The 16738-nt window shown below is 42.2% G+C and overlaps 1 protein-coding gene across 1 annotated transcript in view; it reads right to left on the bottom strand.

Annotated features, from left to right (window-relative positions):
- Positions 1-16738, bottom strand: part of CFAP52 (cilia and flagella associated protein 52) — a 76517-nt gene that overhangs the window by 42156 nt on the left and 17623 nt on the right. The window contains exons 6-8 of the mRNA XM_078872898.1: positions 16320-16436; positions 4405-4505; positions 1893-2063 (exon numbers count right to left, since the gene is read on the bottom strand). Of these exons, the coding sequence (XP_078729024.1) occupies positions 1893-2063; positions 4405-4505; positions 16320-16436 (389 nt within the window). The remainder of the gene's footprint in view (positions 1-1892; positions 2064-4404; positions 4506-16319; positions 16437-16738) is intronic.

The following is a 16738-nucleotide window of genomic DNA, read 5'->3' as shown; positions in this document are numbered from 1 at the left end:
GGGTTCGATTCAGACTCTGACACATGTAAAGTATATTTGGAATTTGCATATTCTCCCTGTGGTCGCGTGGGCTTTTCTCCGGGTCCTCCAGTTTTTCCCTCCAGATTTATAATCAACGTGCGTTTAGAGTATTGGCTGCTAGAAATGTCCACGTGATAAGCCACTTCGTTGAGCTTTCATTTGTGATCAGGTCGTATCTGAAAAAAAACTGAAAAAGCTCAGTGGGCCTTACCTGGTAAAATAAAAAAAATGTTTGTAGTTTTTATAGAAACATCAAAACCTATATTATAATCTATAACGTTATGCCTAACATATCTTACAGGCCACAAGCTTCCATTAATAATTTGTACAATCTTGCCACGTTTTGTGTCATCCATGTGTAATGAGATGAAAGCATTTTCTTGGTTGGTATTCAGTATTTAAATAGATAGGCATTATTTTCCTGTAATAGGCTTCCTGTTTGCTTGCAAACAGACTGTAAACAATGCGGTCTGGCAGCCCAGGTCAAAACGTGTTTAGAATGTTGATATAATTTAGGTGACCGATGAATATGCCACAATGCCATCCATTAAATTTGGTTTTACACCAGTCACTTTATTCCCACGGAGAGATGATTTACATATACGTGGATAGACATGGGAATTACCCACTGATCTACACAAAAAAGTGCAGTAAGTAGCAAACTGAAAACATTGCAAGAGTAGTTAAAGATATTTTTCATCGTTTGAATGCTCCCTGATGGACACTACTTCAATCTGTTTTGACATAACTGGTGAAAAAACAGAACATGTACAGATTACACTGCTAGTAGTTTGTGGCTCGAGTTTGGAAAAAAGCAAACGCTGCCTTGAAATTCACAGTTTCCAATCAATTAGGCCCTAGAGCTCCTTCACCTCACTCACGTGAGCAAGTGCTCTAAAGCACGTGCTCCATATTTTCTGCTGTTCTGCCCACACTGAACCAAAACGGCACGAAATGTACCATCATCGCCCAGTTTCTAACGAGAACAAAAATTCCAGTGGATCATTGCAGATCACCTGCAGGTGTCCCACGATAAACATGACTCGATCCACACTTGAACCGCAAGCCGTAAAAACGTCTTCGGACCGACCTGACACCACCCTGCTTTACAGGTCAGCTGCAGGTAGCCGTATTGCTGGCCTATTGTTAAAAGGTGAAGCCGTGCAATTACTTGAAGCTCTATAGAGCTCTTCTAGGGTAGTTTGACCCACTCTTTCAAACTGGTCAGACTTTATCACACAGGATACAACATGTTGATCTACTGACTATGGTGTACCCATTTATACTGCAGGGTGGACAGAGGTGTGGTAAATTTTAATAAACTAGCAGCATTATTTCAGCTGCCGTGCCGGGAGATGAATTGAACTGCTGACTACGTGACTGCAAGGAACCATACTCTTTGTTTGTTTCGGTAAAGTCACGTAGGTTTCTAACGATCAATTAAATCACGACGTTTCGGAGGCAACACAAGCCTCTGTCTTCAGGTGGAACCGTCACAGCAAAAATTACTCTAACAGGAGAAGGGAGCTCCAAGAGACACGACCTTAAATACTGGTTAAGGAAAAGGGAGGAGGAGCCAGGATGGGCACAGCCCAGTATTTAAGGTCGTGTCTCTTGGAACTCCCTTCTCCTGTTACAGTAATTTTTGCTGTGACGGTTCCACCTGAAGACGGAGGCTTGTGTTGCCTCCGAAACGTCGTGATTTAATTTGTTTTCCTTTTTTAACCTACGTGACTTTACCGAAAAAACCAAAGAGTATGAACTGCTGACCTCTGGATTACAAGTCATGTGTGCTACCCATTACACTATGACAGCATCCCGTTATATTAGTATTGTAAAACAAAAAAACACACGATTGAAAGCAGCCTTACAATGGAAAGGCAACGTCGTTGACGGGCTCGCTGTGGCACGTGGCGATCATCTCATGAGTGAACTCGGGCAGGTTGAACTGATAGATCTGAGCCACTGCTGTTCCAGCAAAGAACTGGTGACCTTGACCACGCAGGGAAATGGATGTCACTGCACCCTCCAGTGCCACCTTTCTGAACACGAGAAGATAACATGCATCAGTGGGGAGCCAGAACAAAAAAATGAAAGGCACAGGTGCATTCTAAAATTATTACACTCAACTGCATTCAACAAATGTTTTGTATTAGCTTGCTTGGAATATATATGTATATAATTATGAATGCACCTGCACACGACTTCACACTGTGATACAATACAATTCTCAAGTGGATTCTACCCGCACAATAGATGCACATTTGTAGGTCCACTTAAAATACAAAAATACAAGGGATAATACATCAATTGTCAAATTATTTTGTTCACATGTTATATATTTTTGGCAAATGCATGTGACTGCCGTGATTTCTGCTCATTGATAAAACATTTATAGAACTGATACTGTCTACTTAATTGCTCATAACTAGAAAAACGAATAATAATACATAATATTAATTTAAAGCCTTTGTGACTGCACTCTTGGATGCAGGCCTCCCCATACAGTGTCAGCCATGAGGGGATTGTTTGACCACACTTCACTATTCTGGGCAAAAAAAAGGGGTTATTGTGAAAGACAGAAGTACAGAATTGATTAGACATCACTCACGAATGATGCCAGCTGTGGCTGGGTATCGAAGTCAGGTTACCTGATTTGTAGCGTAGTGTGCTAACCACTGTACCAGAACTTAATCCGTTAAAGTATAACAATTAGAATAATTTCATAAACTGTATGCTATCATTGCATTAAGAATCACAGTAACAATAAGTATTCATTCATAGTGGATTGTTGATTTAGGCCACAGAATAATCTGGCCAAATGTCTGTCATAAGGCCTACAATCACCTGACATTGCCAAACTATTTAAACTGCCATGTGTACAAGCATTTAATCGCCAACTATATCTTTTTTCAACTCGCCGGTAAGTTGAAGAACAATTTTCACAACCATATGTATACATATGATACTACATCTCAGTTATTGACATATGCCAATGGTGATTTGTCAATTAACCATTGTAAATGTTAACACGTCGCGTAATCTTAAGGTAACATGATACTGCTATCCCACTACAGGTGAGTAGATTCATAGGTAGCATATAATGCTCATCATTGGCGTGGGTAAATTACAATACTGCACAATTTGAATATATTAATTTGTAAATGTTGTTCCTCTGATGTCGTAAAGAAGTCAGATCAGGTGACACGGTTATTCTGACTTCCTGGATTTACTCTCGACTTCCTGGATTTTATCCTGAAGATGCCTGGTTGACATTTCAATTAAACTTTGTATCTAAATGCTAAGTTTGAGTGTGAAAATTGTTCTTCAATTCACAGGTCAGCTGAAACAAGAATAATTGGAAAAGTTAACACTTGTACAACAAGTTATAAAGTATTTTGTTTGGCTATATCAGGTGGTGAAATGTCTTACAGCAGAAATGTAGCCAGATCATTACGTAGCCTAGCCCAACAATCAATTATGAATCATATTGGCTGAGAAAACCTATGTGTCGGGTGTTAATTGTATAAATGTTAATATTTAGCTAATATTTAAAAATAAGTTCACAACATTCTATATCATTAAATAATACAACATTTAATGTTAAAATTGTATACCTACACACCAAAACAATGATAAAACATTATGACATCTACATAAAAGAGTGGTACTTGAACAGTGAACATGATAACAAATATTGGCAGCAATTTTAGTTTGATTCTGAATTCAGAAGATGATCCAGATGCATGTCACCAACATGTGAAACTCACTGCACTCTTAATGTAGTTATACACAAATTGAGCCTTGTGCTGCTTTGTTGTAAAGCTCAAGAAAAACAGTCCAATTATCCTGAACTGTTGCACAAAATAATATTGTTGTCCATGTTGCTCTTGATTAAGCATTGGCTTTCATATGGAGCAACTTTGAAAGCCGAATAATGTCAGACCTGCATCACGCACCTTTTTTTAAATGCCTTTCAAATGTTTTTGTTGGACAAGCAACAAGTGGTCTGATTGGCTGGCTGAGGTAAGGTGATCATCATGGCAATATGACACAACACATTAACAACATCTTGCGGACTCAATGAGTCGTTCTCAGTAACCTCGTTAACGTAAATCAGGCAAATATTGACAAGTATATTAAATTTCGATTTAAAGCTTTCGTGACTGCAGGGATTCATCTTCTTGGTTCTTTCGGTAAATATAGTATAGTAAAGGTGCACTTGACAAATGTCGTGCGTAATACTTGGCCGTTTCACTAATGCTGCTGAGAATGTGACTGAGTTGCTATGGCTTTTTCTGAAAAAATAACATTTTGTACAGGGGACAGCGATTCCGCTATAGACAATGTATAATGATGATAAATCACATGAGTGACACTTACTGCATTGTCTTGAAGTTGGCTTCCTTGCAAAGTGCAACCACACCATCTCCTGTACCAACCAAAAGCTCTCCAGACTTGAGGAGACTCAAGGCTGTTACTCCCTACCAGGGACAAACAGGAATTGGATTGTTTGTTAATGGAAATGCCCGTTAGATTTTTGCTTGAATCAAATACAGCTCTTTGGAACCATTCAGAACTACAATGACAATTAAGCACACGATGCAACATATAATTGGAGATGTAATGCTCACTAACAAGAACACTCTTTTATCAGGATACATTGCAGGATGATGAGCGATGAATAAAACTGGTGACAATGGCAGCCAAATAATGTGAATCTAATCTCTCTCTGTGTGTCCTCGTGTTGTTGCTCTATTATTTCCTGCAGTCACGAAATCTCCAAATCCCTCATTGACATGCTAATTTCTATACCCCCCCCCCTCTCTCTCTGCCCCCCTCTCTCTATTTAAGGCCTCGACACAGAGGCGTTGTTTCTCTGTGTGCCTATGTGTGTGTGTCTCTCTCTGTGTGTCTGTGTTATCTCTCTCTGCTTATGTGTCTGTCTATGTGTCTCCGTGTCTGTGTTTTGTCTCTCTCTCAAATTTAGCAATCTTTGGAAGAACGTAATCACCAAGTAGGGTGTTGACTGTTGTGTTAGCCGACTCACTGTGTTGTATTGCATTATATTTCTAAGTTTACTAGGTTTGTTTTCTCTTTCATTTGTACCTGATGATGGTTGCTTGTGTTGCAATCGAAACGTCGCATGCTATCATTTATTTCTTTTTTATTTCTCAAAATCAAGTTTGAACCACCTCTACGGGGAGGTTTTAAGTTTGTGTTCTCTCTCTCTGTGTCTCTGTGTTGTCTCTCTCTGCTTGTGTGTCTGTCTTTGTGTCTCCGTGTCTGGGTCTTGTCTCTCTCTCAAATTCCACACTTAACTTCTAATTTAGCAATCTTTGGAAGAATGTAATCAACTGTGTTGCATTGCATTACATTTCCAAATTTTATTAAGTTTATTTTTATTAAGTGTGTTTTCTCTCTCTGTGTGTCTTTGTGTTGTCTCTCTAGTATTTCCTGCAGTTTGGTTTCTCTCTCTCTGTGTGTCTCTGTTGTCTCTCTCTGCTTGTGTGTCGGTATTTGTGTCTGTGTTTTGTCTCTCTCTCACATTTAGAAATCTTTGGAAGAACGTAATCAACCAGGTAGAGTGTTGACTGTTATGTTAGCCGAATCTCTGTGTTGTATTGCATTATCTTTCTAAGTTTACTAGGGTTGTTTTAACTTTCATTTGTACCTGATGACGATCGCTTGTGTTGCAATCGAAACGTCGTATGCTATTATTTAATTTAAAAATATTTCTACGTGACTTTACCGAAAGAACCAAAGAGTAACCAAAAGGAAAGTGGAGTGATTCCATAACAGCCTGAATGTAAGAAATACATTGTATTCCAGTATATCAGCTGACATAAATGTGTACGACCTTATGTGGAAAAGCCACCAAATTGAGGCATTCTTAATGAAACACTGATATGATAATTTGCAATAGTGGAAACTGAATATTTCAATGTTATTTCTTAAATGACATTCAGTAGCTGTTACAAAGCCAAGTGAATAACAACCTCTTCAAGCAGAAACACACCTAGAACAATTGCCTTTGTTCAAGAGCCTCAACATTGTTTGGAAAGATCTTGCATTAGAATGCATGGGCAATTTATTTTAGTTAATCTAAATATGTTAACCAGATATAAACGTCTGTGATGTCTCACGAGAGAAATATATCATTTTTGGATAAACATTAAATTTTTAGCTAATACATTCTAAGTTTATTATATTTTTGTCATATATCTCTAAATTAGGTTGCAATGACAGAGCGTTTGACTCACACTTGGCCATCAAATCTCCAAAGCCTCTAAAATAAAATAAAAACACTTTGTTGGATGTCAACAGTAGTTGTCATGTGGAAATACTGGCCCCATCATGTTAATATGGAATTAATATTATTGACTCCGGTACATTAATGAAGATGAGAATTGCCCTATACTTGTATGGCACCTTGTTATTTATCCGAGTTATGCAGGCCTGCCGCCAATGATCGGAAACAACAACACTTTAGATCTGCTGCTCTTGGTAATCTTGTTGTTGTTAAACAAACCCCGCCTAAAGACGACTCATGAATGCGTTTCAGAAGGTGGGCCCTTTCACGTGGATTTTACTACCCGACAAACTCAAGAACACAAAACCTTGAGTTCAACCGCTTCAAGAGAGACCTTAAAATTAATTTTAAAAACACAGTGTGACGAGTCAGAAATGCGCATTAGAGATTCTATTAGCATGATTTTGCATTTGTTAAATGACTATTTACATTACGTTACATGAGCAGGGGAATGTATTTTCACGATCTAAATACAAAATCCAACAACAGATTATTAAAAAGTAACATTATACGAACCGAGTTAAATAAAAATAAATGTTAAGTGGTGTAATGTTCTGAAAAGAATATACACAATGCCATTGAGAATATTTGAACGGTCCCCGTCACACTGCTGAATTGGTTAAAAGAACTGCAGGAAATGTGGATGAATTATTCACCGTGAAGAGGATTATTGATGAGCGTGTCAAATCATGAGGAAAGAACTTCAACATTTGTAGCATGCCACATGATCGAATCCCAGGGGTCACAACACCAAACGGTGACATGAGGGCAGTCGGGAGCCCAACAATTTTACAATACCTATGGCTTGGAATAGATGCATTACCAAGGCGATGACATTTAAAAAAAAAAAATTTCGAACACGTGGATTGGAAAGTATTTTTTTCAAGTTTTAGAATATCAAATCGTTGTTTTTGCTATTACCTTCATTAAAAGTATATACATTTGCAACTTAATAACATGAACATGGAGTGGGATTGAGCATCATTGGCAGTCATGGTTAACATCAATTCAGCGTGATATCCAAACCAATCCTGGGCCCCTCATCTCACTGCACCTGCCCTACGAGCGTTACACAACCTCCATTACCAAGGGCGAGTAAACAGACTGTTATCAAACTGTGGCTTCAAAAAGAGCTGTAAAAAGATTTGTTTTAATCCATGTTGTTATTAATCATAACAATAAAAACAAGTAAAGCAAAGAATATAGTCAGTATACTATGTATTTTTGTGATTTTCAGGCGGTCTAAGGTTTTTGGTCATAAATATTACATTCAAGATGAAAAGGTCATCACAGCAAGTGCTGCGAATGGCACTGCACCTTGTCATCACTTTCTTCCTTTTGCAAGATCCGACAATTAATGTAGAGTTGACCCCCAACTTTTGAATTCAGCTCACACAATATCCCACCACCTTCCCTTTGTCACCAACTTATGTGTCCATGTATCACTGTAATGTCTCATTCTTATTTGTGGATCGAGCATTGCGTCAACACATAACGACGCAATGCCCGATCCACAAAAACGAAGGAGACATTACAGCAGTGGCGGCTCCTGCAAAATCTCTCAGGGGGGGCAAATGTCTGGATGATTGATAAGGATAAGGTCCACCCATGCAATGGATAAATTAACAGCTTAAGCATGTAAAGGCAACTTCACTTCTTTAATATTAATGAAAAATAAAGTGACTCTTACAATACATCTTGTTTGTTTCTATACTCACTATTAAAACAAATCACTCAAGTTTCTTTTATTAAAGATTCCACTAGGTGGCGACAAATTATATTGTTGGATGAAACGTGCTTACGTATGATGACGTAAGCACGTATGATGACGTAAGCACGTTAGGGCGAGCCCTCCCGGAAGCCATAGAGAATGCATTGCAGCGCCCCCGTTCGAAAAAAAACATCTTTGAATGTAAGTCTATGGGACCACTCGGGACGATTCTCAGCTGGAGGGAAATCGCCCAAAAAGAGGCGGTACTCCACAGAACGTAGCATGACGCTGATTGGACTATATCCAGAGGCACAGTGACGGCTAGTGTGACTCTGTGGTTGAATGACATTGGTGGTGCGTCGCCCAATCGCCCTAATGAAGAAACCGCCCCTGCATTACAGCGATACACTCCGCTGCTTCTAACGCGGTTATCTGGCTTGACCACTTCAATGTGAAATTGTAGTTGTTGCTCTGCATCTCCGTCAGCCATACGAAAGAAGATGTGTCCACTCCAATGTAAGTACATTCATAATCGCATAACAATTATAACCTAACTCAAACAAAGGTTTTCATAGCCAACACATTGATGCGTATATTCTATGGGTCTTTCGGTAAAGCCACGTAGATATAAAAATAATAAAAAATATCATGACGTTTCGATCGCAAAACAAGCAATCGTCTTCAGGTGAGAATACGATTGCTTAAAAAAAGCTTTAAGTCAATGATACGTATGTTTTTGGCTTTCACCACATTGTAGTTTTATGCTATTTTTTGTCAATAGCACCCATAAAATCGTCATATTTACAGATATCACTTATGCTTGCCAATGTATTGATCAAAATCTGACCAATATCAAGCAGTGTGCTTAAGCAGTGTGCTGCTTCAGATGAAACAGCACTCATAATATGCCCTGTTCCATGCTGCACACGTATCTCACCCACCGTGACATCTTTCCGATTAAATCTACAATGCCTTCCTATCATATTTTGTTGTGAACTTCACCATTGAATTACAAGGTGTAGGATTAGATTTACGAGTGTGGAATTTTCCTGTCAACATTTGTCTCCAAATAGAAATGTACGTATTAATTACAGCATGAAAAACATGTTGAATTAACTGTAAAGCAATAAAGCATCATCAGCTAAATCAAGATTTGAATTTGTAAACTGGTAACTTAATAGGGTCACCATCAGTCTCTGAGCACCCTGAGTAATATCATTTATGCATTTTTTTGCCTGAATTTTTTGGTTATCTGTTACTGGCACGTTTTACATTTCTAAAGTCATGCAATTATGAGGTCCAGGATTACATTCATAACTGGGAAATGTAAGCTTTTTTCACCATAAAAATATATTTGTAAAATTTAGTCTGGTGAATATATAATATTTGTGTTAAGATATGTGTTTGGGTACTTGTTTTGTGTATTTATGTTACAGCTCAGTAATCTTTTAATGTTTCCTTTGAAAGAGCCTTATTACTGTAAAGGCTCGAGGTGATTTTCAATTTCATATGCGAGTGGTTCATCTACTGGCCCTTTGATTACAATCCCCATTCACGTGGCAGAGGTATGGGCAGAACAACCACCACTGACTTCCCACAAATTGCTTTTCATTTATCAAGCCTGTAGGGTAGAAAGGTTGTCTACGCTTGACTGCAATATAAACTTGCACCTTCCAATTGTGAGAAGCATATTCTAACTACTATTCCCCCTGGGGCCTTCATATATATACAACAACCGCCATTCGCTACTAAGTGGCGGTGACATCACCACGACGTTTGTGCCAAGCTATTTGCACGTTGAGGCCAAGTGAAGTGTCAAACGCCCTCTGGCAGGAGGTCACGAGGCAGACCCAGGTGCCACGGGTCGACTGACTGAGATGACTGGCTGATGCACCACCTGTGCCCTCTACTGTGCCAACTTCCTGTGCTTTAGCCACCTGGCACTCCGCTCGTTGTTTTGAGCGTCACTCCTCCCGCCTCCGTTGTTGTTGGAGGGCGACTGCCTCCAACTGCCCAGTAGCGTCCTTCACGAGCCTCCTCTACAGAGGCCAATCTTGACACTGCTGGTACCAGTCATCGACAAGTCCACTCAGCTCCACATCCTCCTGTACCACATCACTCCATCTCTTCTCTAGCCTGTGCTGCGCTTGTTTAGCCCCCTCTATCTGGCCGAACAAAAGCTGTTTAGGCATGCAGCGGCTGGGCATGCGGGCTATATGACCCAGTCAATGCAGCCTTGCCTGCCGGAGGAGCTCACCGATGGGACTTTGTCCAGATATTTCAAGGATATGTGAGCTCCTCATACAATCCAGCCTGGTTAAACCCAGGATGGATCGTAGGCAGGCAAGCCTACATGTTTCTAACCGGCGAAGATGTTCCATTAGGGGGGTCCACGTTTCGCAAGCGTAGAGAAGGGAGGGAATGACTGTGGCCGAGAAGACCTGAAGCTTCGTGCGGGGCGACAGACCAGGTAGCTTCCACACAGCTTTACACAACCGATGAAAAGATAATGCCGCTCTACTGATTCGGAGTGAGACCTCTGCTGTCAAAGCGGAGCCGGTCATGAGCACACTGGCCAGGTATGGGAAACTCTCCACTCTCTTCACAACTGCCCTATCACCAATTGGGAGTTGTGGGGGTGGAGTGTCCAATGCTACAAAATACCCAGGCAGGTGCTTAGTTTTGGTGGGGCTGATGATAAGTCCCCACCTCTTAGTGGCAAGCTCCAGGTTCAGCAGCAGCGTCTCCATCTCCTCCTCTGAGTGAGCAGCAATTACCAGATCATCGGCATACATAACATGGTTGAGCAATAGGGAGCTATCCCTTTTCCGCACCCAGGCATCAGTCTCCCATTGTATCTGTACCAGATGGAAATTCCTCCGGTACAGCTATTGAAGGCTTCACGAACGTGGTCGAAATAGATGTTAAATAATTAATGTGGGAGCCAGAGGACATCCCCGTCGCACCCCAAGGTGAACAGGGAATGGCTCCGACTCTTAGCCACGCAGTTTTACCCGGGCCCGCTCACCAGCAGCGGGTCAAGGACTCCGAAAGTACGAAGAACCCAGAGCCCAAGCCTACTGATGGCATCATAGGCCTTGACCAGGTTAATAAAACAGAGATGTAGGTCTTGTTGGAATTTCTTACACCTCTGCTGGTGGCCCCCCTTCTTAAATAGGGGGACCACCAGGGCATCCTTCCAATTCTGCGGAACCCGTCCAGTGGTCCAGACTGTTGTTATGATGTCATGTAGGGCAGTCTGTGCACAAATGCCACCCTCCCTCAGCATTTCGCTTGGGAGATCATCTCTGCCTGGTGCCTTTCTCTGGTCTCAGGCTCTGGATCGCCTTCAGTACTTCCTCAACAGATGGCACCTCAGCCAGCCACTCATAGGGGGTGACATCTTCCAATGTTTGAGGCACCGCAGCCTCAGCAGGGTCATCCCCACTTTGTCCCATGATGTTTTCCAGGCTGAGGGATTTCCCCTCCCCCAGGACCTCACAAAAATGCCCAGCAAATCTGCAAACCTGTTCCTGGGGGTCGGAGATTGGATCACCGTTCTTTCCCCTAATAATGACAATAGGTGTGGCACTGCAGGTTACTTTTTTGATAGAGTTAAGGAGCAATTTGTGATCGCAGGCCATTGAGGCAGACTCCATCTCCTCAGCAACCCGCGACCACCAACTATCCTTGCAGCACCTCACGGCTCTCCGAAACTCTGAGCGAAGGCTGCGGTAAGCCTCCTCATTTTCTGACGTGGGATGCTGTACACGATGAGAGTGGGCCTGTCGCTTTTTCTCAGCCAGCCTGAACACCTCCTCTGTCAGCCAGGGTCTCTGGGGAGGTCTGGACCGTGTACCCAAAGCAGCCATTGCAGCTGCATGAGCCACAGTCCTAAACCTGGCCCATTTCCCCTCGACATCAGGAGGAGTGGGGAACGATGCCAACCCCAGCAGAAAGTGATGATGAAATTCTCGCTTGGAACTTTCATCACCTAGCTGAGACCATGCCACTATGGGTTTGAATGGTGTCCTGGGTGTACACCCACCGGAGTGGAAAAATGGCAGGCACATTTTATAGATGACAAGTCGATGGTCAGTGGACATATCAGCTCCATGGTAGGTCCTGGTGTCAAGGACATGGGCCCGCATCTGCTGTTCCGTCACTATGTAGTCCAGCAGATGTTCTTGCTTGGACCCGGCATGCATCCAAGATGTTGTGTGGATATGCCGATGCCGGAACAGCGTGTTGGTAATTACAAGCCTATGTGCTGCACAAAAATCAAGCAGCCTCCTACCATTGTTATTGAGCTGATCTGGCCCATGCCTTCCAATCACTCCAGACCAGGTGCTAGCATCATGACCAACTCGGGAATTGAAGTCACCCAACAAGATGGCTCTATCCCGAGGGGCCGCTTTGGCCAGCACCTGTGACAGGAGTTCATAGAAGGAATCTGACTCATCGGCCTTGCTGCATCCCTCCACGGATGCTCGTCTTCGGTGGGGGCATAAGTAACCATAACCACCACTCCTCACCTCTGGTTGATGGGAAGGCGAGCCCAAAGTAGTCTGGGGCTTACATCTTCCCACACCTCACCGCCACGCGCCCACGCCCCCTTCACTCCCTGTTGTTTATCAGTCTCCTGCCCCGAGTCAAGGACTGTCCACCCCTCGTGGTAGCAGGAGCCAGAGCCGGTCCACCGGACCTCCTGAATACCAGAGATCTAGGTGGTACCGGTCCAGCTCCTGACAGAGGAGTGGCAGCCTCTCCTCCGCAGTGAGCGTTTGAACATTCCACGTGGCCATATGTAGTGGCTTTTTGTTACTTCTGGAGGAGCCCCAAGGGTAAGGATTCAGTCTCCTGGCTCTGCCAAATGGGGTTTGGCCAGGAGACATCATAGTCACCTGCCACCCCGGGGCCTCCGGCACAAGCTTAATACATTTTTTTTGTCCAGCAAAAACAACCTCCTCCCTCTTCGTGGTGCCAGACGGCAACGCTGTGGTGGGCAGTGCCGTGGGGGGAGGGCCAATTTAGATTGGCCTTTTCCTTCATGGCCATTGTAACCACGACAGCAGCCAAATGGGAGCTCTGGACGGGTGCGAGGGGCTGGTAACCCCTCCACCTTCAATTAATTACCACCAAACCACGATTAACAGGACCCTGCGGGGTGGGCTGGTAGGAACGAACAATTGAATGGCTATAATAAAATGAAATGGCAAAAAATGGCCGCCAATAAGTGGATGCCCCGTGGCCCCGCCCTCCACCCGCGTAACCCCGCCCCGGCCACCCGTGGCCCCGCCCCATCTCGGTGTCTCCGGCCCCAGCTCGTTGCCCCGCCCCTTACCGCCGTAACCCCGCCCCAACCCCGCGTAGCCCCGCCCTCCACCTCGTGCCCACGCCCCCTGCCGCCGTTGCCCCGCCCAGCCCCACGTAGCCCCGCCCCCTGCCGCTGTAGCCCCGCCCAATACACCCCTAGCGGGGGAGAGATTCCCAGGCCTGGCTCTAGGCTGGAAAGCCGCCGACGAGGAGGGGGTAGGGAGTTGTTTTTTTAATGTAAAAGCTTTAAATCTAAATGTTTCTACTAAAAAACATCAGGGAATGTAACATTTTTAAACATTAACTCCCTTTCACACATGCGGGGGTACGATACGAAGGGAGAGTTTGAGGCCTAGGTCTAGGCTTTAGGCCTAGCTATAGGCTTTAGGGCACCGTGAGTTAATTTTTAATTTATCTGTTTTAATTATTTATGTAAAAGCTTTAAATTTAAATGTTTCTATTTAAAAGCATCAGGGAATGTAACATTGTTAAACATTAACTCTCTTGCACACACGATGGGGGAACGATATGAAGGGAGAGTTTAAGGCGTTGTTCAAGGCTTGAGGCCTAGCTGTAGGCTTTAGGCCGCCGTGAGTTAATTTTTAATTTAAATGTTTTTATTATTTATGTAAAAGCTTTAAATTTAAATGTTTCTATTTAAAAGCATCAAGGAATGTAACATTGTTAAACATTAACTCCCTTGCACACACGCGGGGGTACGATACGAAGGGAGACTTTGAGGCCTAGTTCTAGGCTTTAGGCCTAGCTGTAGGCTTTAGGGCGCTGTGAGTTTTTTATTTATTTTCAAAGTTTTTATTAAAAGCTATCTCAGGGAATTATAAGGGAATGTTACACGTGTTTAGCCAGGAAAGCCTCATTAATTTAAATGTTTTAATTAAAAGCTATCTGAGGGAATTATAAGGGAATGTTACACTTGTTTAGCCAGGAAAGCCTCACAGAGTCTAAAGGTTTTTGTAGGGTCATGCCAAGTGTTTGCAGTAGGGGGCGATGTTGCTACACGGACGGACGGACAAACGGACGGAAGATATAATCTATTGTAGGCTGGTCCACTTCGTTCCTACCAGTAAAATATATATGTACATATACAGTATATAACATGCATGCGTCGGTGTCTTGAATAACCTGTTTTATTATGCGGTCTACTATAGACTGCATATGTTTTTACGATTGTGCTGAAGGGCTCTCCGATGTGTTTCTGGGTTGTACTATATTTGTTGTTCGGCATTTAGGTCCGACGTTTGCTCCTGAAGGAGCTCCCAGCAAGTGGAGTGAAACATTGGACATCGTGCCAAACAACACACGGTACAACCCAGAAACACATTGGAGAGGTGTAAAATAGAATACAATTGTAGATTTGTGTATTTTAAAACGAGGTTAGAGCCCAACTGCTATATATATGATCTAATATATTATATAAAGGTCATATTTATGCACTCGTATTTCCATGAGTCCAGACCAGATATTTAACTCATCAATACCACCCGGGGTGACATCACTTTCGTGGTTTCAATGTCTTTAAATGACCAGCAACAGTGAATAATGTGATAACCATTTGAAATGAGTGTGGTTATCAAATAATGTATTTGTATTACACATTGGTATCGCTAACGTTTTACTACCTTAGGTGATACCAATTTCTGCTCTGGTTCACGGACAAAATCCATACTTGATTTGAAGCTTTCGTGACTGCAGAAATTACTCTTTAGTTCTTTCGGTAAAGTCACATTTTCTACGCTACTATACCAACAAGTGGACTATGTCCACTTATGCAAGCCATGACTGAAAACCAAACTCAGATCATTGGGATCATAGCACAGTGCACTAACCAGAATGCCACCACTCCACCCAAGTTTCACCAGTATGACAATACAAATTCCATCTCAAGCATTACAATAATAAAAAATATAGTAGGTTAATATTTTTGGCCAGTGTTGTTTAATGCAGAGTTGTAAATAATTTAGATGGAATGACTCATAGCTGGAGACTCCACTTAAAATACATTTGAATGCGTCAGGGGACCACGTGTCAAAGTGACATGCATCTATGAATCAAGATAGTGAGATCTTATGTCATAAAGAGGCTGGAAAGATCATTTATGTAGTTCAGAGCCAAAGTTGTTTCATCACCATTTATTTTTGAAAACATAAAGTCAGTTAAGACTATATTACCTATTGTCCACGATCTGCAACATCATCCAGTGATTTCCACTGAAACTGTGTATAGTGAAATATCTCTGATACGTGACACTCTTTTCCATGATTTTATAATGTCCCAGTTCTTTTGGCTGAACCGTTATTCTTCAATATTATCAATTGATCAGCACTCCTATTGATTCACACATATTCCAGATGAGGAGTTAAAGATAGGCAATATTTTTCCTGTTTTCCACAGCAAGATGATAAAGATGATGCTGATAAGATTATGATGACAATGCTAATGAAGTTCACACGGTCACCCATGGATAACAGGATCAAGCATGGAGAGGAAGAAAGATAATAAATTGACTATGGAGATGATATACATGTTGAGCTTCTTTTGCACCGTACGATGCTAATCGTGCAAATCAGGGGTGCGGGGGAAGGACAATACACTAAACACACAAAATTATGATGAATATGCAGGAAAACATGAGATAATCATGATAACAGGATGATGATAATGATGAAGAGGATGGATAATGATAAGACAATAATGGATGTTGGAGATGCAGATAAAAAAAATGAAGGTGATAATGATGTATGATGATCCGTTCAAAGATGAAGGGGTCACAGCAGAAGGGTAGAGCCGTAGTTTCAGCAGTTTCATGCATGTGTGTAACAATGTTAGTGGAAAAGTGGATTGCACTTGGTTTCTGAGGTCAAGACCAGTCGATACGGTAAACATTTTACTTTGCTTTTCAGTAGCTTTATATTTTATTTAAAAACAAAGACATGTTACCAGTGTGAACTTGTTCTTCTCCGGACCATAGCTGTTGAGCAGCTTCGTTTTGAGATTAACCTTCAAGATGTCTCCACTTGTGGTGCCACAGTAAAAGAAGCTGTCATCTGGTGCCACCTAGACTCGGACAACAAGCACCACCACCACCATGACCGTTGAGGTTTTTCACAAATAACGGTTTATCCAAATGTAATATTTGCATCCAAGAACAAACGGGCGACAATCCTCCATTCTGGATCCCTCCACACATCCCAAAGTTCATTGACCCAGAGAGGACATTACAGCTATGAACCATTTTAAAGATCTTTTTTTTTTTACATAAGCCATTGACAATTGTGCTGAGGCCATCACACTTCTAATGCCTAAAATCCAGGAAAGGTGTCACAAGGGAAGGTGGAGGCTTCAAGTTATTGGAAAAA

The sequence above is a fragment of the Lampetra fluviatilis genome, chromosome 35, assembly GCF_964198595.1.
Source record: "Lampetra fluviatilis chromosome 35, kcLamFluv1.1, whole genome shotgun sequence".
NCBI classification, from domain to species: domain Eukaryota; kingdom Metazoa; phylum Chordata; class Hyperoartia; order Petromyzontiformes; family Petromyzontidae; genus Lampetra; species Lampetra fluviatilis.
Note: the sequence above shows the minus strand (reverse complement) of the source record. Positions and strands in the feature narration are given on the sequence as shown.